The sequence below is a fragment of the Lineus longissimus genome, chromosome 1, assembly GCF_910592395.1.
Source record: "Lineus longissimus chromosome 1, tnLinLong1.2, whole genome shotgun sequence".
NCBI lineage: Eukaryota > Metazoa > Nemertea > Pilidiophora > Heteronemertea > Lineidae > Lineus > Lineus longissimus.
The window spans coordinates 7,798,916-7,825,133 of NC_088308.1; the positions used below are offsets into that span (position 1 = coordinate 7,798,916).

Below are 26,218 nucleotides of genomic sequence, written 5' to 3' on the forward strand. Positions count from 1 at the left end.
TGACCTCGTTTTCATTTCCCGCGTATCGGGTGATCAGAACGAGGCATGAATGAAACATGGCGCCTAGCTGTCAATCATTCAGTGACGTCACTACTATGGAATTTACTACGAAAATTCATGAATGAAAGATCGCATGACTCACGTGATTCTCACATGATTCTCAATAATAACAAATTGAATTGCGCATGCTCGGGCACTGGGGGCGGAGCTACAAATCTGAACTCGAATAGGAAGTTGGAAGTTTGACTTTCTCGGGCGGTGAAAGTCGAAAAGTTGAATAAATCGCTCGGCGGTTCCAGTTCGCTTTAAGATTAAACTTGGCCATCCTCCTGGACTTGAAGTAGTCAATAGTGCCCACTGACTCAGCATCTCTCTCCAGGGGTTATTTGGTACCATTTGTTGCAGGAGTCCGCACAGGTTAATGTGTATGACCCCAATAGACACCGCCAATCATAGTCCAATCTCGGATAATCAGTTATTACGGATTAATAATCCATTAATTCTTGGGATTTGTATAAATGTAATCTTACTTTGCCATATTAAATCAAGAGATAATATGAATAGGCCTACAAGCACTTAATATTTTGCAAACTTGAGTAATCATTGTTTTTCTTGTTACTTTATTGATATTATTGACAAAATATAAGGTAGAATCAGTCGGTGTTCATTTGTCACAGCAAAGGTCAATCATCCCATCATATGGGGACCGGGCCTTTTCTGTGGCGGCACCAACAAGTTGCATTATTATTATTATTATTAATTGTAGCCCCTGCATTGTTTGATGCATGAGGATATCAATCAATATCATAGGCAGGGGCTACAATTAAACCGGGGCTACAATTACCCCATTCTACCTTATCTGTGAACGCAGCTGAACTTCAGCCTGGTTGTGACTTGGTAGAAGAGTGCTTCATATGTCTAAACTGCCTCCTTGCTACCCAAGACTAGCCATTATCTGTGGAGACCTATAACATAAAATGACTGACGGTCGGCCCAAAAAGCCATGCTTTATAATAGTCAAATATGCCATAATAAAAGCCACCTTGGACTTTATCATTATTGTTATTATCATTGCCATTATCGTTACAGTTGAACCTCTCTATTAAGGACACCCTCGGGACTGACAAGTGCTGTCCTTAATAGAGAGGTGTCCTGATAAGAGACCGTCAAATTGAATGGTAACAACAAATTTGGGACCAAAATTAGTGTCCTTGATAGAGAGGTGTCCTCTAAGGGAGGTCCACTGTGTAATCACTTTTTATCATTACATTTTATTGAAATTTTGTTTGGAAAGACCAGCATGGCAGGCCACCGCATTGACACGAGAAGCAGCCAAAATATATTGTTCAGGAGATATTGTTGTCTTTGGCCCCGTTACGGCCCTTGTGGAATTGTTCGGAAAGTGTAGAATTAGAAACAACATCATATTTGAAACCACGTTTTGCCTTGCCCATTTTTCCATCAAAATACCCATCTTTGACGACAACGAACCACAAATAATAGAGATCCTCAAGAACATATTGGTATACAGAGCGTAGTTAAGTAGAGTACATTTAGAAGGATGGCCGAAAATAGCGTAGAAACTGTGAACAGTGTTGAAGAAACTCCCGATGAAAACCAGACCGCGATGACCCAGATAAAAAGCCCAATCGATTCGAACCTTTTTCCCCCTGCTAGTAGTAGTATGTGCGCTGGTAGTGGTACTGAGGATGATGCAGCTCGGAGCCACGCTCAGCCTGCTGAGAGCTCCCAACAGAGGTTACGTCCCTCCGGATGGTACGAAAAGAACTTGAGAAAAGAGAAGGCAGGGTTGAAGTCTGCTTTTACCAGGGCCAGGCGGCAGTTGACAGAGTTAATTTCAGATAGTGACACATTGTTTGCAGATAGTCAGTTTATACAGGCAGCAACTAGAAAAGTTGATGAAGCACAGGAAAGAGCTATGGGCAATATGAGTTCACTGGCTGATTTGTATGCGTCTCAAAATAGATTCGAAGACTTTGATAAAGTCACAGCTGAAATGGAGAAGATAGAAGAAGAATTTGCTGATTCTCAGAATGCAGCTGAACAGTATTTCGCAGAAAGAAGAGAAAAGTCGTCAAGCAGTAGATCGACACCTAGCATAATAAGGAATTGGGATTCACTTGCGAATGTTCACCGATCCCAACAATTTGGATCGGCCATAGAAATGATAGAGGAACATGAAGAATCGAGCAGAGGCCTACCTGAACCCGAAGATAGGTCAAAAGACGTCACGACAACAGAAGCTGATCGCACACCTGACAAGCCTGATGGTCGCACACTAGATGATGTTGGGGTACAACAACCAGCAGTTGTCATAGACCATGGTGAGATAGCCATGGGTGAGATTACCATTGGTGATAAAGGCCCTGGCGAGATTGCCATGGGTGAAAACAAGCCTCGCGGCGGAACTGGTGCAGCTTCAGTTGAAGATAAAGGCCCTGGTGAGATTGCCATGGGTGAAAACAAGCCTCGCGGCGGAAATGCTGCAGCTCAAGTGGAAGACAAAGGCCCTGGTGAGATTGCCATGGGTGTGCCTGCCATGGATGACAGCAAGCCTAGAGGCGGTAATGGTTCAACTTTAATTGGTGATCAAGGGAGAAGCGATGTCGCTACTGGTACTACAGCCCCTCCACAGCAGAAGAAAGTCGGTCCAGCAGTAAGAGTCGTTAAGCAGAAACAGACAACAGATGAAGAAGCAAGACACAGAAACAGACAAGTGGAGGGTCCTAAGAAGGTCCATTTTTTTAGTCCAGCCGCGCCTATTGATAATCGTCAGGTTAAGCCTACCCGTCCACCGGAGCCTGTTGCGCAAAATCGTTTGGTTGCGCCTACTGGAAATGCTAACGTTGAGCTTTCCCACAGCACTCAAGGTGCAGTGCCTGCAGTTAATTGCAGTCAGCCGAGTAAGGACAAGAGCCCACTCCGATTCCAAGGAAAACAGATTGATAGCATTCCAGCATATTCGCCCAACAGTTATGGAGCAAATAGTCAGCCTACCCGTATGCCTAACACGATTAAAGCTGACTGGTCACAACCATACAACACTATACAACATTATGGCACAGGGGGCCAAGAACCAAGATACCAGCAGTTCACACAGGACAACAACATTGGTCAGCCTTCAATGCTTGAGAAGGACATGTGGCGACAGCTGAAGAGAGTTTCCATACCGGTGTTTTCCGGAGACCTGAAGTCTTATGAAAGTTGGAAAGCAGCCTTTGTAGCATGCATCGACAAGGCACCAGCCACTGCAGAATTCAAGCTTTTGCATTTGAGGGAGCATCTGAGAGGTGAAGCGTTGAAAGTGATTGAAAATCTTGGGCATTCAGCAACAGCATATCAAGCGGCAAAGGATAGATTGGATCGGAAATATGGTGGATATATGAGACAGGTGGCGCTTCACTTCGAGGAAATCCACAACTTTCGTCCAATACGACCTGGAAAGCTGAAAGAAGATGTAGAAAAGTTCGCTGATTTGTTGGACCTTACAGTCATAAACCTAAAAGAGTCCGGCCTTTACAGTGACCTCGACAGTCGTCTGTTGTACTCTGTTCTGATGAAGAAAATGACTGAAAAGATGGTTGCCGAGTATCATCGTTGGCTAGATGACTACCAGTATAAGGAATCGATTGAAGTTCTTCATGCCTGGATCATAAAGGAAGCACAAGTCCGAATTGTAGCTCATGAAGCTGTTCGTGGGTTTGCCGATGGTACAGGAGATGATAGAAAGAATGGACAAAGCACAGATGACGACAGGAGGCACCGATCAGATGATAACTACAAGAAGAAAAAGAGCTTTTTCACATCCGGGTCAGCAGGAGCAGCAAAACCAGAATTTAAAAGGGACTGTCCTCTTTCATCATGCCAAGAGCAACATGGCATATGGAGTTGCGACAAGTTTAAAGGACTTGAGATTGACAAGAGATGGGATATGGCGAAGGAGCTAAAACTTTGCTATAGATGTCTGGCTAACAGTAATCACCGTGGTGTTGACTGCAAACGTAGTCGTGTGTGCGGAATCGAAGGATGTAAAGAAACACACAATCGCTTACTGCATCGATCCCCATTGCCAAAAGAAAGTCTTTCAGCCACGAAAGGGGAGAATAAGAAAGAGAAAAGGCCTGCAGCAAGTGGTGAGAAACCTAGAAGCCAAAACTATGGAAGTCTTACAACCACATCTGATGACAAAGAAGAGTCTGAATACATCGCTCTCCGCACTGTTCCAGTAATTGTGAAGAACGGGAGGAAACGTTTGAAAATCAACGTACTGTTAGATGATGGAAGTACGACAACCTATATCAACACAGAAGTTGCTGAAGAGTTGGGACTTAAAGGAGAAGTAATGAAGACCACAGTCAGCGTGCTCAATGGAATGGTAGAATCTTTCGAGACCACACCTGTTGAGGTTGGATTAGAGAGTTTGGACAAGCGAATCGATATGATGATCACTGCAAGAACTACCGATAATGTCACCGGAGATATGAAAGCCATCGACTGGAGAGATTATGCGGATAAGTTTGAACATCTGAAAGACATTGCATTCCCGAAACACGGAAAGAGAGAAACTATAGATATGTTGATCGGCGTTGACTACCCGGAGTTACACTTCTCACTAAAAGAGGTTGCAGGAAAGAATGGCGGGCCAATTGCCAGAAAGACTAGACTTGGATGGACATGTGTAGGGTGTCCACAAAAAGAGATGAAGAAAGAGAGGAATTTCTTTGTTAATCGGAAGAATACTGTCTTAGAGGAGATTAATGCTACCATGAAGCAGTTTTGGGAGATAGACAGCTCAGGAGCCAAAACCGAGAACCATGGAAGTAGTCACATGTCACTGGAGGACAAAGCAGTTTGCACAGTGATACAGAAGGAGATGGTGTATAAGGACAACCGTTATGAAGTTCCATTGCCATGGAGAGAAGGCAGACCTGAACTGCCCGATAATAGTCAGATGGCGGTGCAGAGACTTGCAAGCATGGAACGAAGATTGCTACGTGAGCCAGAAGTTGCGAAGGCTTACACCGCTACCATCAAGCAGTATCTTGAGAAGAACTACGTATGCAAGGTTCCACCAGCTGAAGAGCAGCCACCGTCAAAGTGGTACTTACCGCATTTCCCAGTTGTCAGGCCTGACAAGTCTACAACGAAAACCCGCATCGTATTTGACGCTTCTGCCAAGTTTGAAGGAGTATCGTTAAATGACACACTTCATCAGGGTCCTAAGTTGCAGAAAGACCTAGTCGATGTCTTACTACGATTTAGAAAAGAGCCAGTTGCTCTCGTTGGAGATATTCAACAGATGTACCTGCAACTAGAAGTTGAAGCCAAGGATAGACCTTTCCAGCGGTTCCTATGGAGAGATCTAGACACAACCAGAGCCCCAGAAGAATATGAGTTCAACAGAGTGGTGTTTGGAATCAATTCGTCGCCGTTCCTCGCACAGTTCGTCGCCCAAGAGCATGCCAAACGCCATAGATCAATCTTCCCTTTAGCCTCGGACACCATACTCAAGTCGACTTTCATGGATGACTCGATGGATTCTGTACTGAACGATACAGAGGGTGTGAAGCTGTATCATGAGTTGGATGAACTCTGGCATAAGGCTGGGATGTACTGCAGAAAATGGCTGTCGAACTCCTTAACCGTGTTAGCTGAGATTCCAGAAGAAGACAGGGCAGCTGAAATAAGTTTAGACGAAGGGGAGCTTCCTTCCACGAAGACTCTTGGTGTTCTCTGGCAGGCGAAAGAAGATCAGTTCAGCTTCACTGCCACACCAGTCAAAGACAACTTCACCTTAACTAAGAGGACATTCCTGCAAAAGTTGGCCAAAGTCTTTGACCCAATGGGTTTCATATCGCCCTACATCATACGCGGAAAGATACTTATGCAAGAGATTTGGACGACTGGTGTTGGATGGGACGATAGGAATCTTGGATGCCTTGAGCAGAAGGCACAGTGCTGGTTTGATGATCTTCGAGATTTAGGACTCATAAAGATCCCGAGATGCCTCAGACTGGATTCAACTGAGAAGCTGTTGAGCATCGAAGTCCATGCATTCTCTGATGCGTCGCAGGATGCTTATGGTGCTGTACTTTATGAGAGAACAACCTACGAGGGAGGACTAATCATATCACATTTAATAGTTTCGAAGACTAGAGTTGCCCCGTTGGCTGCAACCAGCATTCCGAGACTTGAGCTGATGGGAGCGACACTCGCCTTGCATTTGACTATGTCCGTAATCGCAGCCTTGCAGCTACCAATGCAGGACGTAACCTTTTGGAGCGATAGTGCTAATGTTCTGTGGTGGATTAGGGGTAGGAGCAGACAGTTTAAACCGTTTGTCGCACACCGTATCGGAGAGATACAGACTCAGACCTGCCCAGATCAGTGGAAGCACGTGCCAACAAAGATGAATCCTGCTGACATCTTAACAAGAGGAGCAAAAGTCAAGGAGTTATCAGACAACACTCTTTGGTGGAACGGGCCGGAATTCCTGCTGAAAGATCATTCTAAATGGCCAGAACAGAACTTCGGAGAAGACAAGTCGCCATCAAGTGAGCGGAAGAAAAGCTCAAATGGAGTTTTTGTTACATTGCAGAAGGAACCACAACCGCAAGATAAGGAGAAAAACAAGCAAGATGTTGATGAAGGAGTTGCTCAAGACTGGCGTTTAAACCCAGAGCGCTACTCTAGCTGGGTCAGATTAACCAGAGTTTCTGCTTGGGTCCACCGTTTTGTAGAAAACTGCCAGCAGCCAGTAGGGCAAAGGAGACATGGCGAACTCGATGCAGAGGAGATCCACAACGCCGAACATCAGTTCATAAGACAAGCTCAGCTGGAGACCTTTCCGGCCGAGTACAAGGCCCTACAGAAGAATAAAGCTTTACCAGTTGCCAGTAGGATTCAGGGACTACGGCCGATGATCGATCAAGATGGTATCCTCAGGAGCAACGGCAGACTTGAGAAGGCTGAATTCCTTGCCTATGATGTGCGTTACCCTGTGATACTGCCACGAAAGAGTTGGGTGACAACGCTGATCATAAGATTTCATCATGAACAAGCTAACCATGCAGCCGGAGTCAATCACATATTAGCGTCATTGTCTGCAAAGTATTGGATACCAGCAGGAAGAGAAGCTATCCGAGAGTTCGAGAAGTCATGCTACAAATGCAGAAGAAGAAAAGCTAAAGCAGCAACACAACTGATGGCGCCACTCCCAAGAGTTAGACTAAGGCTACCACTCCGAGCCTTTGTTCGAACATCCGTGGATTTCGGTGGCCCTTACTTGACGAAGCAGGGCCGTGGCAGGATCCGAACCAAGCGCTACTTATGCTTGTTTACTTGCTTGCTGTCCAGAGCCGTACACCTCGAAATGGCGTTTAGCCTTGACACGGACTCGTTCCTGCATTGTTTCAACCGGATGATGAACCGAAGAGGAGTGCCGTTGGAGATGTACTCGGATAATGGTACAAATTTCGTCAGTGGAGAAAGGGAGCTGCGGGAATTGGTCGAGCAGTTTGACGAAGACATGATTGAGAGACACGGAGCAGTCAGAGGGATCAAGTGGACGTTCAACCCTCCCCTCGGGCCACATTTTGGAGGAGTCCACGAGATCATGATTAAAGCCGCTAAGAAAGCCACTGCAGCAATCCTGGGGAACGCCGACATAAACGATGAAGAGTTGATGACTGCCTTTAGTGGTGCAGAAGCCCTCTTAAACTCCAGGCCCCTAACTTACCAGTCCGCAGACGTTAATGACGACACACCATTAACCCCGAACCACCTGTTACATGGTCAAATTGGTGGTGAGTTCGCACCTGCAGCTGCTGATAACGTCGCCTACAACCCAAGGAAGAGATGGCGACATGTTCAACGATTGCTGAAGCACTTTTGGGGGCGCTGGATGAAAGAGTGGCTTCCAATGCTACATCCAAGAAGCAAATGGGCCCAGGAGCGAAAGGACATTGAAGTTGGCGATATCGTTCTTGTCGTCAATCCAGATACGAACAGAGGAAAGTGGCCGCTTGGACGTGTGGTCGAAGTATGTCTTGGCGGAGATGGCCATGTCAGGGTGGCCAAGGTGCAGATCGGGAAACACGTGATGACACGTCCTATCACCAGACTCTGTCCGCTAGAATGTGCATAAACGAGTCTCGTCGATGTTCAAGTCTCTAAGGATACGATACGAATCGTTACGTGTATGTGTAATATGGACTATATTAGCTATTAGTATTAGCTAATTGCGCGAAATATATGGACATTCTTAGCTATTAGTATTAGCTAATTGCGCGAAATATATGGACATTCTTAGCTATTAACATTAGCTAATCATGTGGAGTTTATGGACAATTTCGTTATGAAGCGCGTTGACTTTGGACAGTTTTATTAAAAGTTAAAATCGTTTTAGATAGTTCTGGATAATATTAGTGTTGCGAATCGCGCATTAGGACAATTACAGGATAAGCTTTAAATCGCGTTAAGTGCAGTCTTGTGAAAAGTTGGACAATCGTAAATTTGTGTTTTGGACTGTCGATATGACGTTGTACATCGAGAAAGGGGAGGATGTTCAGGAGATATTGTTGTCTTTGGCCCCGTTACGGCCCTTGTGGAATTGTTCGGAAAGTGTAGAATTAGAAACAACATCATATTTGAAACCACGTTTTGCCTTGCCCATTTTTCCATCAAAATACCCATCTTTGACGACAACGAACCACAAATAATAGAGATCCTCAAGAACATATATTTTCGCCCGATATATTTTTGGTAGTAGTCAGTTGGTACTAGAATGGGCTAATTAGGCCTACACCTCAATTAATGGGGATTTATGGATTTAAAGGCAGAACTTTCACACAATTTTTTTCCCTTTTAAGAGGATATTACCTCAGAAAATAAACACCACTCGCAGATTTTAGCAGCAGGAGTCAAAATAACCAAATATAATGCTAACGGAAGTTAAGCCCTATGAGATATCACTTAGCTAAGCTAACAGTCTGGTACAGAACCAGAAAATATTGGCTAGCCCAACATTTGAACTGTTTGCTATATTAAAATATGTCTGTATTCTTGACAATACGTTTCTCTCTCGGGCATCAGTTAAACAAATTGCAGTTTTAGGGGGCCGAGATTTAAATTGGGAGCTCTAGGAGGTTATGAAATTTATTTTAAAATAAATAGGGAGTTGAGTTTGAATTGAAAGTTGATGGCCCTATTAGATTTATTGACCAAGTGTAATCAATAGTGTGGAGGGAGCTACTTTCCAATGACATTTCAGGGATCGGTATAAAAGAAAGGTGCCCACAGAGGCTAATTGTCTTCCTGTCACGGCCTTGCACATCCCATTAACGCTATTCTTCACATCGTGTTTGGCCAATTTCAGCTGAGTTGTCTTCATTCATTGGGTTACTCTGCAAAAACATTAAATTAAGCAAACAGTTGTTAACTCATCCGCTACTCAAGGCCCTAACAGGTGTTAAGACAGAAACTTCCAACACATAGTCATTTTTGTCCCACAAGCTTTTGGCCTCCTTCAAAACTAGCAAAAGATTATCATGAAAATGAGGGGTTTTTCCAGTATACGTCTGATTAGGAAAGTTCTGAAACACTAAAAACTAAAACTAAAACCCCCATATAAGTCCATCTTTAATTGTATGTAGACTTGTGGGGTTTTAGTTCTCAGCAAAATAGGGCAAATATAACCCTCAGTCCAAGTTTGAAGCCTTTAGGGGGATTTTATTTTGACAACATATACCATACTACGTCCTACCAAGGCATTAAGAACTGAGTATACTGTGAGGTTGGCAATGTGATTAGTTGTAATGACTACCTCTGGCCATTCCCAACACATTCGCCTGCCACTCCATATGGTCAATTATTGACCGACCAATCACTGTCAATTATATGACTATGAGAAACAAAATCAAAATTTTATTGCACTTTTGAGACATTCGAGATTCATGTAGCAGAGAGTTGGATACTTTGAATAGCTGTGGACCACTAGGATGGAATAAAGACTGGAGCGATGACTTTCTGAGTAAGGACTACAGAAGGGAAAAGGATAGTGATACATGCAGACTCTGCTTGGATACAGGTGCGTGGTTTTCCTCCTGGACACTGAAGTTTTTTTCTCTGACACTAACTAACTGAAAGTAAAATTACTGAAAGTAGCACTGGCTGGGAAAACTTGCTTCGTTCGCTCATGAATAAGAAACCTTTCTGATGTTTTGAATTGAGTTAATTTTTTAAAGAAATTTATTTTGGATTGACAAAATAGAAATTGGTTGAGATCTCAAATTTTGGGAATTTTTCTCAAATTTTTGGAATTTGTCTCAAATTGGTCATTTGAGGACAATGTCATAACCAGTATGCAGGCATCAGTGCACTTAAACACTTTCAAAATAGATGAAATACGTCCCCAATCAAAAAACTCACAATCAGAAATCTATTTTTTAACTGATGGAGTAGGCGTTAAAACACTTTCGAATTGAATCAAATGAGTCCCAAGCCAAGCCAAACATGCTAAAAAATTTAAGATGGAAACCTTAACCACATATTACACACACGACCTAGTAGACCAGGAAGACTGTTTTTTAACCGTTGGCCTTTTTCTCTCAGAAAATCTAGCTCTTATTAGATGGTTTGCATAGGCTACCAAGAAAACCAAAACACACAACCTCAGGCCTGGTACAAGTTGTTCACATTGAAATAGTACTTCAAAATATCATGGACGATTTGTCTGTGTTGACACAAATGGAGATTTCTTAATATCTGGTAAACAGTATTTATGACATCGTTGATACAACCCAGAGGATCGCTTGACAAACGCCAGAAGCAATTTGAACAGACAATTACACGTTAGACATCCATCACAATCGATTATAAAATGTGTATGGTGCATTGTGCCACCTTTCAAGAGCTTTTTAAAAGCTGGGGTTCTTGTTTTTATCAAAACTATATAGGCCAACCAAAAAGCCGGCTCCAAGACCAAACGAATAAAGCGTTCAAACATCAAAGCTTTTCTCTTTCAAGTACTACCAGTATGTACTTCACATTACTGTGTAATCGAAATGTAAGCATTTTTCACGGTGACTGATAATCGTACAAATATATCGCAACAAAAAAGAGACTCTAATCAAAATTACTCTGACAAGCTTTTCCAGTAAAAGTACACAATAATATTCAATTCAACTGAAGCAATCATGTCAATTACCACTGCAATTCAAAACTCATCCGTGATTTTTTTCATCACAAACTTCCATTTTAGGTTATCGCCCTCTTATATTAAGTCTTCTGGTTCCGATACTCTGACAGATGACCGGTTTTGAAATCAAATCTCAAGAACATTCATGCCGATGCCGAGAAAATTTTCGACTGAGCAAGGCAATGGGGCCATAAAACATTTATAAATCAAAATCGCCACTCACATGAGAACAAAAGCATGTCACACATAGCATTAAACTGTTCAGTGTAACTTAAAGGATCTCGGGACCTGTTACAACTTTTGTTTTCCTAGGCCCATAAGGGCATAAAAGTCCTGTTTACTTTTTGGGTTTGCAAATAATTCTTCTCTATTAGCGAAATCATGGTATTTATCCAGTCATTAAGACTTGGCCATAGTTTGTTTACTTATAAGCGAAAATAAGTGAAATCCTCCATGACATTGAGAATTAGGAAAAAACACCAACATAAACAGTTTGTTTCAAAAAGATCTGAAGGGTGTCCGATAAGCACTCGAATCAATTTCTGAATAATATGTCAATTTAAAGCAAAAAGTTTTTTAAAACTTGTCCAATATATCTCTTTCACTTCAGATGCGGAATTTTCGAAAGCGACCCCCCCCCGACAACTTTACTGGTACACGCCATCATCAGGGGTTAAACCTGTCATTAAACTGTCTGCATGGTGTTTTTGTGCTCTGTTCCTACCACAAGGTCTCATTTTTGTGAAATATGTCGTCACATCACGGTTTTGTTGCCGGCTGAAAATGAGCTGTGCCTGTGGGCCGTGACAAAAACCAACATTCAGTGGCCTAAAGCCTGCAGCATACTAGCTGCCAATTTTGGCGACGAGAAGCGTTCGGCTGACGCCTCTCGATGCCAAAGTTGGCGGCCAGTGGATCCTGGTCAGAGCACACCTGTCCAGAATTGGCGTCCAGTAGCGTCTTTTCCGCCACTTTAACCCAGCCTGGGCCATGCAGCGCGAAATCATGTGACATTAAGACGCAAGCTGATTGGCCATAGCCTCGCCGCCGACGCCAAGTCAGGCAGCAATCCGTAGCACACCTGGCTTCTTCTTGCGTTCAAATGCCTGTGAACGACGAAGTTGGTGGCTAGTGTGCTACGGGCTTAATGAGACATCATGACAGATATGGCCACAATGGGACAGCTAGATATTGAATTTAATACTCTAATCGTGACAAAAATCAAAGACATATTCTTTATAATCCAAGTTTGGAAGATAGAAGAACACAATATCGATGGTTAATCTCTTCCAAAATTTATAATCTTTGAATGGACAATTCTGTTTTTATACATCCCCCACAGCTAATCACATAAAATTATGGATAAGGCCTGCTGATAAATATGGTGGATATAAATATATAATTACTGTGTTTGGTTAATCCAGGGGTTTGTGACAACGCAAATACTTTTAAAGGGGATTAGTGATAATCAGTAATCTTACAATGTGAGCTCCAGTGAACACCGAAACCAGGAGCAAAGAATAGACTTGGGCTGAAAAGTGGAACAGGTTCGCGATATTTAGACTGAGTATTACAAGTGAAATGAATAGAATTATTCATCTGTGTGTATTGTGAAATGTCACATCCTTTCTTCAATGTCTCAGTCCCAAAGCACTTTTCTATGACTTGGTCTGAAGCACTTCTATTAAATCATCTCTAAGTCAGAACCTGGCGCTGAGATGGATGCAAAATGATGACACCAAGTTTCAATCTCAAAAGCATTGTTCTCAGTCAAGATTTTCATTCAGGAAATAAATGCAAGGGAAACTTGATTGAAATACTCTGACTTTGTATGTAGACACACGAAATTCAAACCAATAACACGTTAAAGTTAAAAGTTAAAGTTTAGGGTTTATATTCTGATATCAACTACGATATAGGTTATCATTCAACTTTCAGTTTAACCCTGGTCTGTCCTGAAACCTTTCAGTAGACCACAGATGAGCTGCTCAACCAGCGCTATAATCTATGCATTTCTGACCGGTACCCATTTATACACCTGGGTGCAGAGAGGCAATTAAGACAGAGAGACCAGCCTACAGTCTCACGCTGACAGTGGGGATCGAACCCGGGACCTCTTGACCGCTGGTTGAGAGTCCAAATCCACTACAACACAGCGTCATCTTTTAAACAAACTATACTGCTCCCTTGTAATGGATCAACCACACAACCCTGACAGAATCTGCTGAAGCCAAATTTCCCATCACCTCTATTATTGTTACCATCACTTGCTGGATATCATTTCGCCTTCATTGCCATGATGTTTATATTCAATGGCTGTGTCAACCGAAATTAACGAGTTAAGTGCATGGTCAATATGAATATAATGGCCCGCGACGCCATCAGATATAAGAATATTATTTACTGAAAGAACATCAACAACCGCTAATGAAAAGATCGACATTGTAGCAGTGAGTGTGGTGAAATGATTGTTTTCTATAGCCAGTAGCATGCAGCATTTACATCAAGAATCGGAGGAAGAAAGACTAGTGCTTTGACGCAAATTCTCAACCAGCAAATATCTGTGTAATGGAGAGAGACCGGCCTTTCAATACCAACTTGGAAAAATTAAGATATCTGTCATTGACCTTTCATATTGACATTATTATAAGGGTAATCCATTGTGCAAATATTTAAAACTCCTACAACCATAAATCATACATGCTGCAAGTGAGTTTCACCAACAAGTCCCCATTAAAAAACAAGTAACAGATTAAACCGGTAATACTCTCTCTGATAATTAAAGTTGACTGATTAAAAGGGAATTAAAATATCCGGATTTTTATGGCATATTTATATCACAAAATTATCACAGGCCAATTAAGCCATATTGATTCCATTGTCTGGAAAGCTTTTATTCATAATATGATTTCTGTTACAAAGAATTGAGTTTTCAATATCAGGCCCGTACAGGACAGCTAATTTTGGAGCCAATTCAGAAAATAGTTTGTCGGCCTATATAAATTGATGCCAAAAAAAAAAGGTTACGCATTCATACTCACACTCAGTCAATATTTTTCACCAACACCGATTATATTGTCAATATTTTCTAAAATCCAAATGTCTGTTTTGAACACATGATGCTCTTTTTCAATAAGAAACTCTAAATAGTTGTCAAGTCTGAATGTCTGGTTTTGTACACAAAATGTTCTCTTTCAAGTTTAACACAAAATACTCCTGAAAAAAATTCTTGTGGTTGATATCAAATTATCTTTTATTGAGCATAATACTCAAACTTCACCAATATAAGACCAGTTTTGAATACTCATTTCAAGTGAGATTAGCACAAGGCAGTTTGTTGCCATTCAACAATGTTCAATTTTGATAGACATTGCACTAATGACACCAAGTTGTCTGACGGTCAAGACGTCACGTGCCGGCTTGGCCTTTGTTTTTGATTTCGCAGTAACCAGTCTTAGATTAGTGAAACTAGAGTAACAAACCTATTTCAATACGATTTTTATATCGCAAATCATAATCATTCTCCCTCGCTCTACTACATAGATGGCCTTACAATTTAATAAGAGATGCATGCGGCTATTATGTGATTGAAATTACTTTATTCAAGCTCCAAATGAATCAAGAATGAAATGTACCAAATCAAGCCACAAATTATATGGTGAGCATTGACGTTCACAATCGTAACATGGTCGACAGATTTTATCAATCATAATCACTTTTGAGAAGTCAATGTGGCGGAAAATATGATCAGGTGGCAAAAATGAACGGGTCTTCCAAGCGGATGGGCCTAAAATGATAATTAGTACTTGGATTTGGAGATCGCACAGGTTCTTCTTTTAAATAATACCAGTAGTTTAGACGTACCTACGTAGTCGTAAGCTTACACAGGCCTATGTGATTGTATCTCATATTACCTTCAAATAAGGCATACCAGTATGCAGACGTGATCACGCACTCTTCTTTAATATTTGGATTCGAATAAATAAGGAATAAACAGTAACTATGAATATCCATGGTTTGGGTAGTTTAGGTAAGCAAGCTGACATTTTCTTGATATTTCTCTTTCGCGTTATTGCAAAAACGCCCGAGTTCTTCTTAAAATACAGTTACATGTAGTTAAATAAATGATTGTGTCTTACCAAACAAGGCATACCAGTATGCAGACATCTTATTTGGATTTGAATAAATGAGGAATAGACAGTAACTATGAATGTCCATTATGGTTTAGGTAGTTTAGCAAGCTGACATTTTCCTTTTTCTCATTCCTTCTTTATCCAAGTACAGCACACTGGCGTGTAATTTCAACAATGCAACGCTTTTTTGTAAATATCATGCGCTATTAACTTGGTCAGTAAACTGAAATCAATGCGCTTGGTGAAAACGATACGTATGACGAACAAGATCAATAGTATCAACGACTGGTCGATTACTTTAGCTGAACCAATCAATGATCCCATTATGATGCTAAGGAAAGGTAAACATTCAAGTGCAACCATCTCTCGTCTTTGGCTGAGAGTTCTGACCTCTATGGATTGTACATCTACGGGCGTACATACCGGATGAGACAGGTAGGAAAACGCCGGAATTTATGAATGTAAAACTGACCTTATAAGTCAGTTGATAGAGTATTGTCTTATTAGTCAATATAACCTGAAAATAATTAGGCGAAAATGTGTTCTCGCAAAAATAGAATTAGGGTCGTTCTATCTAAACTGTTCTCATATTTACTGTTGTCATGAATTTTTTTAGGACTTTAGTCACTTGTAGATATAATGCCGACCCGCCAAGCTTTTAATGACCACCTCAAATCACAACAGTGTGATGCAAATGGACTTTTCATAAACCAAGAATGAGTTTGTGTAATCTTTTATAACCACTTTCAGGTAAAAAGCATAACGAGCCGAGTTTATGCTGGGAAAATTTTTCACATGCTATTTAATATAAAAGGGATCAATTTTTTTCTTGAAAATTAAGCACAAAAAATTATGATTGGTTCTAAAAGTACTGGTACATGTATGAACAGATCTGGAATGAAACCCTGATATTTTTGAACCAGTCATTTTGCAAGAGTCTACGACTGGAAAGAAATTATTCTATTAATCTATAGAGTATAATGCAATTGCAAGCTAAGACCACCAACTCAAATCAGAAATATCACCAAGTGATATTGAGAGCAGTTTCTTGTGACATTGAGTGCAATTTCTTGTTCAGTGTTCTCTCTACAACATAACTGCCTATCACAATGGGTTTTATTTCATGCCAAATATGGATGCCTAAAATGAACACAGGATTGAAGGAGACAAGTTGTTGCATGTATGTTTCACAGTCATCAATCCACTGACTAACCGCCCGTGGCATTGATTGGGCCAACCCCACGTAGGAAATTCCTCCACAGAGTTGATAGGTTTGAACATTATAGAGTCATACTAGGAGGTATGATTCAACTGTGAGACAAATATTTTGCTCATTGAATCTGTAAGATGTGTCTGCCTTCCTGTCTTTTCAGGATTCCTCAAGATGCTCACCAGCATGCAGATCAAAGAGGAAGATGAGGAGAACTGGGTGAAATCGAGCTCGTCAAATGGCCAGTCATCTCCCAAGGGACAGAAGCAATCATTCCCGGTAAGTATTTTTAAAATGACCATCCATGGCGACACTTCTGTACATGGAAATATAGCAAGGGACCCTCTGTATCTGTTTATTCCAGTCTCTAAGTGGTGACGGCTCGGGTGCTCACTCGACTTTAGCAGTGTAGCTATCAGGGTTTGTTTTTATTAAAGTCGACTGGACCCACGGCATCTATCCAACTTGATTGCTGTTATATCAAAGCACCTAAATATTTTGGACAACATCCCTCGCAGTCTGAAGTGTCTCCTTTTCAGTGCTTAGTCAGGAGATCAGTAGTTTTCTGAATACCAGGATTTGTTTACGAGAGCAGGTGGCTACTTTTTCATGTTCTCTGCACATTTACAGTGAAATAATTAATATGTTACACTGGTCAAGGAAGGAGGCTAAAAACAGCCTGGTGCTGGGTACTTGTAGTGAATGTTCAAGCCTGTCAAATCTGTAATTAAACAATTGTTAAATGTGTCCACTATTTTTTAGACTTATCGTCACATCACCATAGAAGAGAAGCCAGCGAGCCCAAACGGAGATGTTCCGTCAGAAAGTAATCTGCCAAACTCTAAACATGAGGAGATTCTCAAATGGTCCAAGTCCATCCCGCAGACACTCGACGTGGAGAAGAAACTCAAGTCATCCCCCAAAGGTGGCAACAATGTCAAGCTATTCTTTTTATCAAACGACGGCGATTTGTTTTCTGGTGGGACATCGAATCTAGGAGTACAAGGCCTGAAGACTTCTATGCCAGGGGCACGCATGTGTCGAAGTGCTGACCCCAGACTGACACGAGGGACTTCTGGGGTGGGTAGGAGGGGGACACCGAGGGCTGCAGAAACGAGAACGCAGAAACCAGCTCACTGGGGCAAGGATTCTTTTCCTAGGACACCTGGGAGAGATCCCAAGATATCTGTGAATGATATGCACCAAGTTACAGGCAACTTGGTCAACTCTTCTATTTACTATTCTGCGGAGAGAAAGAATGCTGCTGATAGCAGATCAAAGGGGGTGCCACTGAAGAGCGCTTGGGGCAAGGAACCAATTGCAGTTTCTGCGGTGAAGCAGGAGAATGAAACTAAACAGACTTTACAAAGTGCTTCCCACAGTGTTCTAGGGAACATGAGGCGCCAGTCACAACGAAGTTCGGGGGTGATGCGTCCATGGACAACGTCAAGTCGGATAGGGGATCACGCGGAGTGTACGAGATCATTATCCAATGCGTTATTGAACGTGTTAACCATAGACGATTGTCAGCTACGCCACATGTACCGTGAGCGTGTCCGGTTAGGTGGCTCAAGAGCTAGAGTTGGTAGCTCTCATTCTAGAAGAGGTAGTCGACCCCAGAGCTCCAAGACCGAGAGTGGCATATTTGATCTCAAGTCGGTCTCTAGTGGTACTTCTGAGCGTCGTAGGAACAATCGTATTCGGAGTACAGAGGAAGCGTTAGCGGAACACATGTCAGACAATACAAAAGGTGACTACGATCTTCCCCCGGAATTACTGATTCTGCTGGAGGAGCATGTGGACTACCCAAGTGAAGCAGTCCAGAGAGGATTTGCGGCGCTTCTAGATAAAGGTGTCATGAATAACACAAGTAGAACTGGACTTTATAAGTATGACAAGTCGTGTAAACGCAAACTCGCCTGCGGTAAAGGCACTGATTTGTTCATGCGTATGAAGGCGATGTTGAGGTACCATATGTTGGTAGACGAGACGTCACCGTCCAGACTCCGTATGACGAAAGCGCTCAAGATGCATCATGGTGAACGATACCAGGAATCTGTGTTTGAGAGTGAGACTGGGCGGTTAGAGAATCTAACTGAGGTGTCTGATGCTACGGAGTGAGGTTGAGTTTTAGAACACTGCATAGCTGCCAACCCTGAAATACCCCCAAATACATGTAGAAAAATCAACCAAAAGTCACTTTGACTATCAAAGGTGCAACACAGTTTATGATGATTATCAATATTTCAGAACCAGTATTTCATTTTGTGAATTTAGTTAATAGTATTGAAGGAAGGTTATTTGTCAAATTTCGATGAAACCACGACCAAATAGTAATGGTTTGCAGCTGTGACACTGACACTGCACCAGCCCTCCCAATAATGATCCTTACGTGCCAAAACTGATGCCCCCTATTTATTTTTGTTGTAACTAAGCATGCATTAGATATCCTGTACCTTGAGCCATAGCTAGCGTTTCATGTGTTTTACATCCATGCTTTTTTTTATTTCGTAGTTACCTCCAACCTTGTGCAGATGTAAACAATAGAGAGGTTCAGATTTATATCCAAGAATGAGGTGTTTTTTTCTGTGGTTAACGTCTTCAAATCAACTTGATTGTTTTGTATAAACAGTAGAACCTCTCTATTAAGGACACCCTTGGTACTGACAAGTGCTGTCCTTAATAGAGAGGTGTCCTAATCAGAGAGGTCAAATTGAAAGGAAACTACCAATTTGGGATCAAAACTAGTGTCCTTAATAGAGAGATTGTCTTTAATAGAGAGGTGTCTGCTAAGGGAGGTTCCACTGTAGTTTCTAGGACGCTCTGTTTCATAGTATTTCTGAAAGCATTCAATGTTATATAAAAGTCGTCAAAATTCCACCTCATTCAAGTTTCAAAATCAGAACCTCGCTAATACTGTTACCCTGTAGTAGAGCATTCTTCATAGTCTTTTGGATGAGATGTGAAATAATGAAAGCAAGAGAATGAGTCGGCCATGGGGTTGACAGTATTTTTAAAATCTGTCGCGGAAATAAAGAAACAAATGCCTCAAATGACTTGTTCATTAAAATTTGTCCAGCAGTATATATTAGTACCAAGTATTCATAAAGGTCTTTATGGATGCTCAATATTTCTCAGGATGAAGTAGGTTTCATACTAAGGGTGAGATTGTTATTTCGCCCAAAACCTTGGCTGAGTTGCCATGGATTTCGCCTACATTTTAGCTCCACCCTTGCGGTGTGAGGTAACCAAGGACTCCAAATCTGCTTCAAGTCCACAATTGACTTGTCTTGTCTTACCTGTCCAAATATTTCTGGTAGGGACAAAGCCACTTCCACCTTGTACCGGCAATTAGGATCAAGATGGAGATGCAGTTGAGGTAGGATGGGGTAATCCTTAGGCATCCCTGTCTGGAATTTCATAGTCAGTTCTGAAGGCTCCGTAGCACTGGAATGAAATGCATTGAAAATGATCAAACTCACAAATATTTCACTTTAAGTAATGCTCACAAAAAAAAGGACCTGACACGCCCTCTAGATCCATCTCCGAGTCTATTGCCAGGGGGTGGTTCCAGGAATTCAGTATTAAGTACAGAGTCACCATGTGATGACTACAGGTCATTCACTATGGACACCGATCGGCATGCTTTTGTGCGGGGCTGGGTGAATTTTAAAAAAAATCTAGATGTTCTGAGATGCGATTTCAGACCATTTTCAACATTAAAAATTGCTGGTACTGACTACTTCCTAACCCTCTTCTCTCCAAACAAGAACTCACCTTGCATTAACTGATGTGTCTTCATTTGCCCAGGGCACATGTAAACTCATCGTACCAGTTCGGTATCTACCTGAATGAAAATTTTCAAAAATCTAACTTAAATCAAATCAGACACTCTTTGTCATGCGAAATCAGGACTGACAAAAAAGTGGCCTCTTCAACAGAATATGCAGTCATCAATGAGCAGGTAATTCCATTCGTAAAGATATTAAGAAATGATGAAACTGAATATTTATCTCGTACCTTCACACTTGAGCGGAGTGACATGGACCTTGTAAGCTTGCCGTACAGACTCCAACCAGGGTACCGACAGGTTATAGAAAATGGCACCGGGGGCAGTTTCAGGGATCACGATGTTTCTCTCGAGCATTGTACGAGGGAACTCGGTAAAGAACCCAGGGACGCTCAGGTTCAAATGGCGCTGGTCTTCATCATATGTCTCCACCATCAGCTGAGCCTGGAGAGAAAGAGAAATGTAGCATTTTAGGATAGGATGAGGATGTTTTGCTTGGTATAGAATCACCAGTACTGCATCCAGGGCTTGCAAAACCTCAGTCCCTTACTCTCATGACTCACAGCCCAATAAGTAACAGTGCTGCCATCTTGGGACTATCAGTGAAGTTCATACGGTGACATCACTCATCCTTCTCATTGCCGACCACTGCAGGCTCAAGTGAGCAGTAAACAGTGGCAGATTTTTTTAGTGTGATTTTCAGATGAAACCATTATGATCATTGTCGGTCCAAAGTCAGTTTGTACCTCACTAGTTGTATGACAATCTACCTCAGGAATTGCTTGTCTTTCCAGCATGAAGACAACATGAGAGAATCCTTGCAGCTCTGATGGGGAGAGATGGATAGCTTTCCTTCCCAGTTCTCGAGGGGCTATGACTTTTCCTAGCTGGGAGAGGTTTTCCACTTCGGAGCTGGAAGAAGAACAGACATATTGAACTTTGAAACATTCACCAAAAGAATCAACTTTGCAAAGGAACAGATTTGCCAGGACGTTACACCTGGAAGACAGGACTGAAACACCTGCAGGGCAACAAAAAGACCAATGTGGCACTAACTGAATAAAATGGCCAGGGCCATTGTGCTCACCTCATGTGGAGGAAAGATGGATAAAGAGCATTGTATTGTGTCATGTAGTGTTAGGTTTGATGTAGGTCCAAGCAATTACAATTTCCCCAAAATGGCCAATTTACAGTACATTCGACCTCTGTGACCTTGAAAAGTAGGTCAAATCAAAGAAGACCCGGGTGACACATTGAATGGTTGTTAGAATTAGATGTACCTATGATATAAAATTGGTGCCAATCGGGCAAGTCATTACTAGGAATAATGGCATTTTGAAGTATTTAGGATTTGGCCCCCTCCCTGGAGGCCAAACGGCAAATCAGATCGCACCAAACTTCGGTACCTGAGATCACCTGACCAAGGGGTACATGTGTACTTAATTTGTGATCAATAGTCATTGCAGTTAAGAAACGTGCCATAGTTACGGCCTGACAGCGAATTTACGCCATTTGACCTCTGTGACCTTGACAAGAAGGTCAAATTAAAAACTTGTGTAACATATACTGTATGGTGGTTAGATGTACCCATGATATCAAATTGGTGGCAATCGGGCAAGAAGTTAAGGAATAATCACATTTTTAAGGTTTTTGGATTTTGCCCCCTGGTGGTCAAGTGGTGAATCATATTGGACCAAACTTCAGTCCCTGAGATCACCTGACTAAGGGGTAAATGTGTACCAAATTTGGTATCAATAGTCATTGCAGTTTAGAAACGTGCCATCGTTACATCCTAACGGCCAATTTACACCATTTGACCTCTGTGACCTTGAAAAGGAGGTCAAATCAAAAACCCGGAGGATATATGATGCACCTTTGCTAGAAGTACCTACCATATTTTTTTCAAAATTTCCCGACTACTATTAAGGGAGATATTGCATATTTTCACTTTTAACGTTTGGCCCCCTGGTGGCCAAACCATGAAACGAATCGGACCGAAACTTGGTCTCCAAGGTGTCATTACATAAGGGTACATGTGTACCAAGTTTCAACTCAATAGCTCTAACAGTTACGAAACGTGCCCTGCTAACGGACGACGGACGACGACGACGACGACGACGGACGACGGACGCCACGGTATGGGATAAGCTCACCTCTGCTAAGAGGTGAGCTAAAAACAGGAGTACATTGCGATGAATTAAGGAATTGAACCTGAGGCGGAGGACCTTGGTTGAGTTACCAAGACACTCGAGAGTGGAGCTAAAATACAGTCCAAACCCGAGCCGAGGACGAAATTTTAGCTCCACCCGAGAGTCGTTGTTTACATTATGTTACGGCAACGTTACAGAAAATGAGACATGTACATTTTGTACAGCGCGCATAGGAAGTCCGCATCGGCTTGCTCAAGTGATGCTAAAATCCGCGCAAATGGGCTATTTGGAGCGTTTTTCTCGGCAAATATGTGTAGTGCTCATTAAAAAACTTAGGGTGGTTGATGCTTCCTTGGCTGATTTGTGTTTGAAGCAGTGTTTTGAGAGCCTCAAACTTCTGAAGTGAGCTGTGTGCATGGTTTCCACATTTTACTGCAACCCGAGGGAACTTTGGTAGAGCATCTTGGTTGCGTGTCCAAAACACTCCACTCTCAGAACGAGGCTTATGCATTTTCCATTTAAAAGTTGACTTTACGGTACCAAGGTATTTTAGAACTCAACTCTAGTGGCAAGCAAAAACAACTAATCAGCATTGGAGGAGGAATATTCCCTGGAGAAAAGCACCTTCGAGCAGAGCAAACACTAAAGAACAAGAGCATTTTTGATAGTTTTGAATGAATTCTTACCACTTCTGTCCCTCAGGGGCTTGGCATCCACCAATCCAATCATCGGTCTCCTGCAAATAAGAGGGATAGATAGATAAAAACATTGAAAGATTTTTAGTCAGGCATAGTAGGAACAAGAATACTCTACACATGTCATCGGGGTGACCTCCCCCTGGGACTCCAGAATTTTTACCAAGTGATCATAAGATTTTTTCACGAGGACATGACAACCATCATATGCCCGACTCTGCTCCTATAAACCAGGATGTTCTAAATTAGAATACTTAGCAGTACTTACAGCATCAGTGACAGCAACCAAGTATTTCTCAGCAGGTACAGGAACAGCAATATAGGTTGTCCTCGTAATCTGGAGTGAAAGAGAAGAATCCTTGTACAAGCACATTTCATGTGAAGTGTACAAGGGTTAGAGACTTCAAGGGTACAGTAAGTATTTAAAAGCAGAACAGTAATTTCCATGGCGACGAAAGAAACCGAGCTTTGTCTGGACTTTTCAAGGCCGGTTAACCACGAGGCTATGAGGCTCCTACCTCATCATACACCTACAATCAATCCAGGAATGCTACCACTTGCCTCGTGGCTAAGGTAAGGTCATGCAGCTGGCTACACCGAGTACACCGTTTGAAACTAGGTTACTTGGGCATTCTGAGCTCGACAGACAACAGATGAGAGCAAAAAATCTCATTCCTGTTGTCGCCCCCTAAGCCTGAAACGCACCTTTTTCTGCATAACCCAAGAAGATTCTGATCTCTCCTCCCAGGCAGCTTTATCCACTTTCAATTTTAAAGTCTCCTCGAAGTCGCTCTTGAACTCTTTCGTACCGGGATGTTGAACGAAATGATGCCTGAAAACTTTCATCTTCAGCTCTGTGTCTTCAGTTATCTGCCTCGTGGCTGGGTCCACGATATCCATGGTTGCTCGAACTGTTGCAAGAACAAACTGCCTACACCTGCATAATTTTTAAGGAAATTAATTTCATAAAGGTACTATTATAACCCTGCATCTCATGCAATAATAACCTGACATTCCATTTTATTACCTCTTTTGCATTTGTTATTTGAGAACACAAGGAGACAAACCTCATACAGGTACTATTATAACCCTGCATCTCATGCAATAATAACCTGACATTCCATTTTATTACATCTTTTGCATTTGTTATTTGAGAACACAAGGAGACAAACCTCATACAGGTACTATTATAACCCTGCATCTCATGCAATAATAACCTGACATTCCATTTTATTACCTCTTTTGCATTTGTTATTTGAGAACACAAGAAGACAAACCACTGCAGAACAAGACAGTGTATAATATTTATTCTCTCAAAATATTAAGGGCATTAAAAGGCAAGGTGTAACTCCAGAATTCGAACCCCAAAAACTTACCAAACAATACATTTGTGATCTGTGCCAACCCAAGCTTTTGGCACGGACATCGTCTAAAAGAGAAAGAATGGACAATTTTGAACCTGGTGGCTGAATTACCAAATGCCCAGATGGTGATCTTAAACAGGCAAAACAAAAAGTTAGAGGGAGGAGTATTTTTTTATGATGCAGAGGGGACCTAGGAACAGTGAGAATCCCCATAGTCATCCTATCCACACACAGTACTGAGTTAAAGGGAACCCACCTCCCAAGGCATCCAATGAGGTCATGATCAAAAGCAGTCTCAGGAAATATGACAGATTTTCTTTAACTGTAAACAATTTTAAGTCTGACAAATTTCCAAGAAACATAGTCTACAATGAACTCTTCCAAGTACCAGTACTTACATTAGAGCTGATGCCACGGGTACTATCAACAACCTGAAAGGAAAAGCGGACAAAATGAGAAAGGAAAGGACATGACAATCCACTCTAACTTCAAGGTTACAAATAATTTGCAAGTTCCTATTGACGATGACGACTATCAGGCAGGATATAATAATACAGAGACTAGCGTTAGGGACAAGCTCCCCAAAGTGATTTGTGTCGTTCAAACAGGCTTCAAAACCAACGGCGCAATAAAGCAAAGTCTAGGGTTGGGGACAAGCTCAGCCACAGTGACTAGTGGCCATTGAACAGGCTTCAGGCCCTAGCAAAAGAAGGGTCTTTTACACTAGTTATCTCACAGACTCACATGTAGGATCAAAATGAGTAACGACAGCGTATCTTTAGAACCTGAATGCATCCCTGCCACTGAAAACATTTTTGCACAGCAGGAATAACCACATTTTAATACGTACGCTGTCAATTGATGTGAGACCACCCCTGACCAAGAGATCCCTGTAGCCACCGCCTGTGGATACCATAGCCACATGGCTGACAGTCGTATTGGCACGCTCCTGCCAATATCGATTAACTTTTGCATAATACGATGCCAACACAAAATCAGCCGGTACAACTGCTGCTTGATGCGGGGAGGCCTGAGTGATTATGGTGTGAACTGTGGATGGGTTGAAGTCCTTAAGGAGGAAGAGTCCTCTTGCCACAACGCCTCCCTGGAAAAGATGAGGTTAGTATCAAATCAATTGTTTCTACAAATTTACAAAACACTCGAAACAAAGACGTTGTTGTTTTTGATAGGCCGGATGAAAACGTGATTTGCTGACACCTGATAGAGGTTTAACATCTAAATCAAGTCAGCGCACCGTGGCATATGTCTCGGCCACTCAAATATCAACTTTTTTTTCCAAAATCTGTTGTTTCAAAATGAGAATGAGGCCTTGACCATGGTTTATGCGTTGAAGCAGTTTAGCTTGTTATTTTAGGAAAGAGTTTAATTTGTCCAAAGAGCTTATAATCCAAAACCGTAATCAAAGAGTACAGAAGGCCATTTTTTCCCCCTAATTTCCTTGGATGATAAAGTTTTCCATTGCATTCCAAGATAAGTTGTGAAAAGTGACTCACCATTGAATGCCCAACCAACAAAACACTCGTGGGAGGATTCTTGGCTTTTTTGTAGAGTTTGAGAATTTTCTTAATGCTATGATGAACAAAATCTGAAAGCGAACAAGTCAAAACAGTATGATGAATGTCAACAAACACTTGGCC

General features: G+C 41.9%; 2 protein-coding genes across 4 annotated transcripts in view; one reads left to right on the forward strand and one right to left on the reverse strand.

Annotated features, from left to right (window-relative positions):
* LOC135487620 (GPI inositol-deacylase-like) overlaps positions 1-26,218 on the reverse strand; it is a 39,540-nt gene that overhangs the window by 9,889 nt on the left and 3,433 nt on the right. The window contains exons 7-17 of one of the 2 annotated variants that reach the window (XM_064771610.1): positions 26,075-26,166; positions 25,411-25,665; positions 24,959-24,991; positions 24,573-24,625; positions 23,902-24,133; positions 23,465-23,533; positions 23,188-23,237; positions 21,122-21,263; positions 20,582-20,795; positions 20,339-20,408; positions 19,861-20,008 (exon numbers count right to left, since the gene is read on the reverse strand). In XM_064771610.1, coding sequence (XP_064627680.1) covers positions 19,861-20,008; positions 20,339-20,408; positions 20,582-20,795; positions 21,122-21,263; positions 23,188-23,237; positions 23,465-23,533; positions 23,902-24,133; positions 24,573-24,625; positions 24,959-24,991; positions 25,411-25,665; positions 26,075-26,166 — 1,358 coding nt within the window. Of the gene's footprint in view, positions 1-19,860; positions 20,009-20,338; positions 20,409-20,581; positions 20,796-21,097; positions 21,264-23,187; positions 23,238-23,464; positions 23,534-23,901; positions 24,134-24,572; positions 24,626-24,958; positions 24,992-25,410; positions 25,666-26,074; positions 26,167-26,218 lie in introns of both variants that reach the window. The other variant, XM_064771600.1, reaches the window with a different exon arrangement.
* LOC135487636 (uncharacterized) overlaps positions 9,878-26,218 on the forward strand; it is a 69,936-nt gene continuing 53,595 nt past the window's right edge. The window contains exons 1-3 of one of the 2 annotated variants that reach the window (XR_010446882.1): positions 9,878-10,108; positions 16,725-16,840; positions 17,324-18,737. Coding sequence is in view for 1 of the 2 variants with exons in the window: in XM_064771662.1 (XP_064627732.1) it covers positions 16,736-16,840; positions 17,324-18,682 (1,464 nt within the window). In the remaining variant the exon portion in view is untranslated. Of the gene's footprint in view, positions 10,109-16,724; positions 16,841-17,323; positions 19,630-26,218 lie in introns of those variants that run through there. The other variant, XM_064771662.1, reaches the window with a different exon arrangement.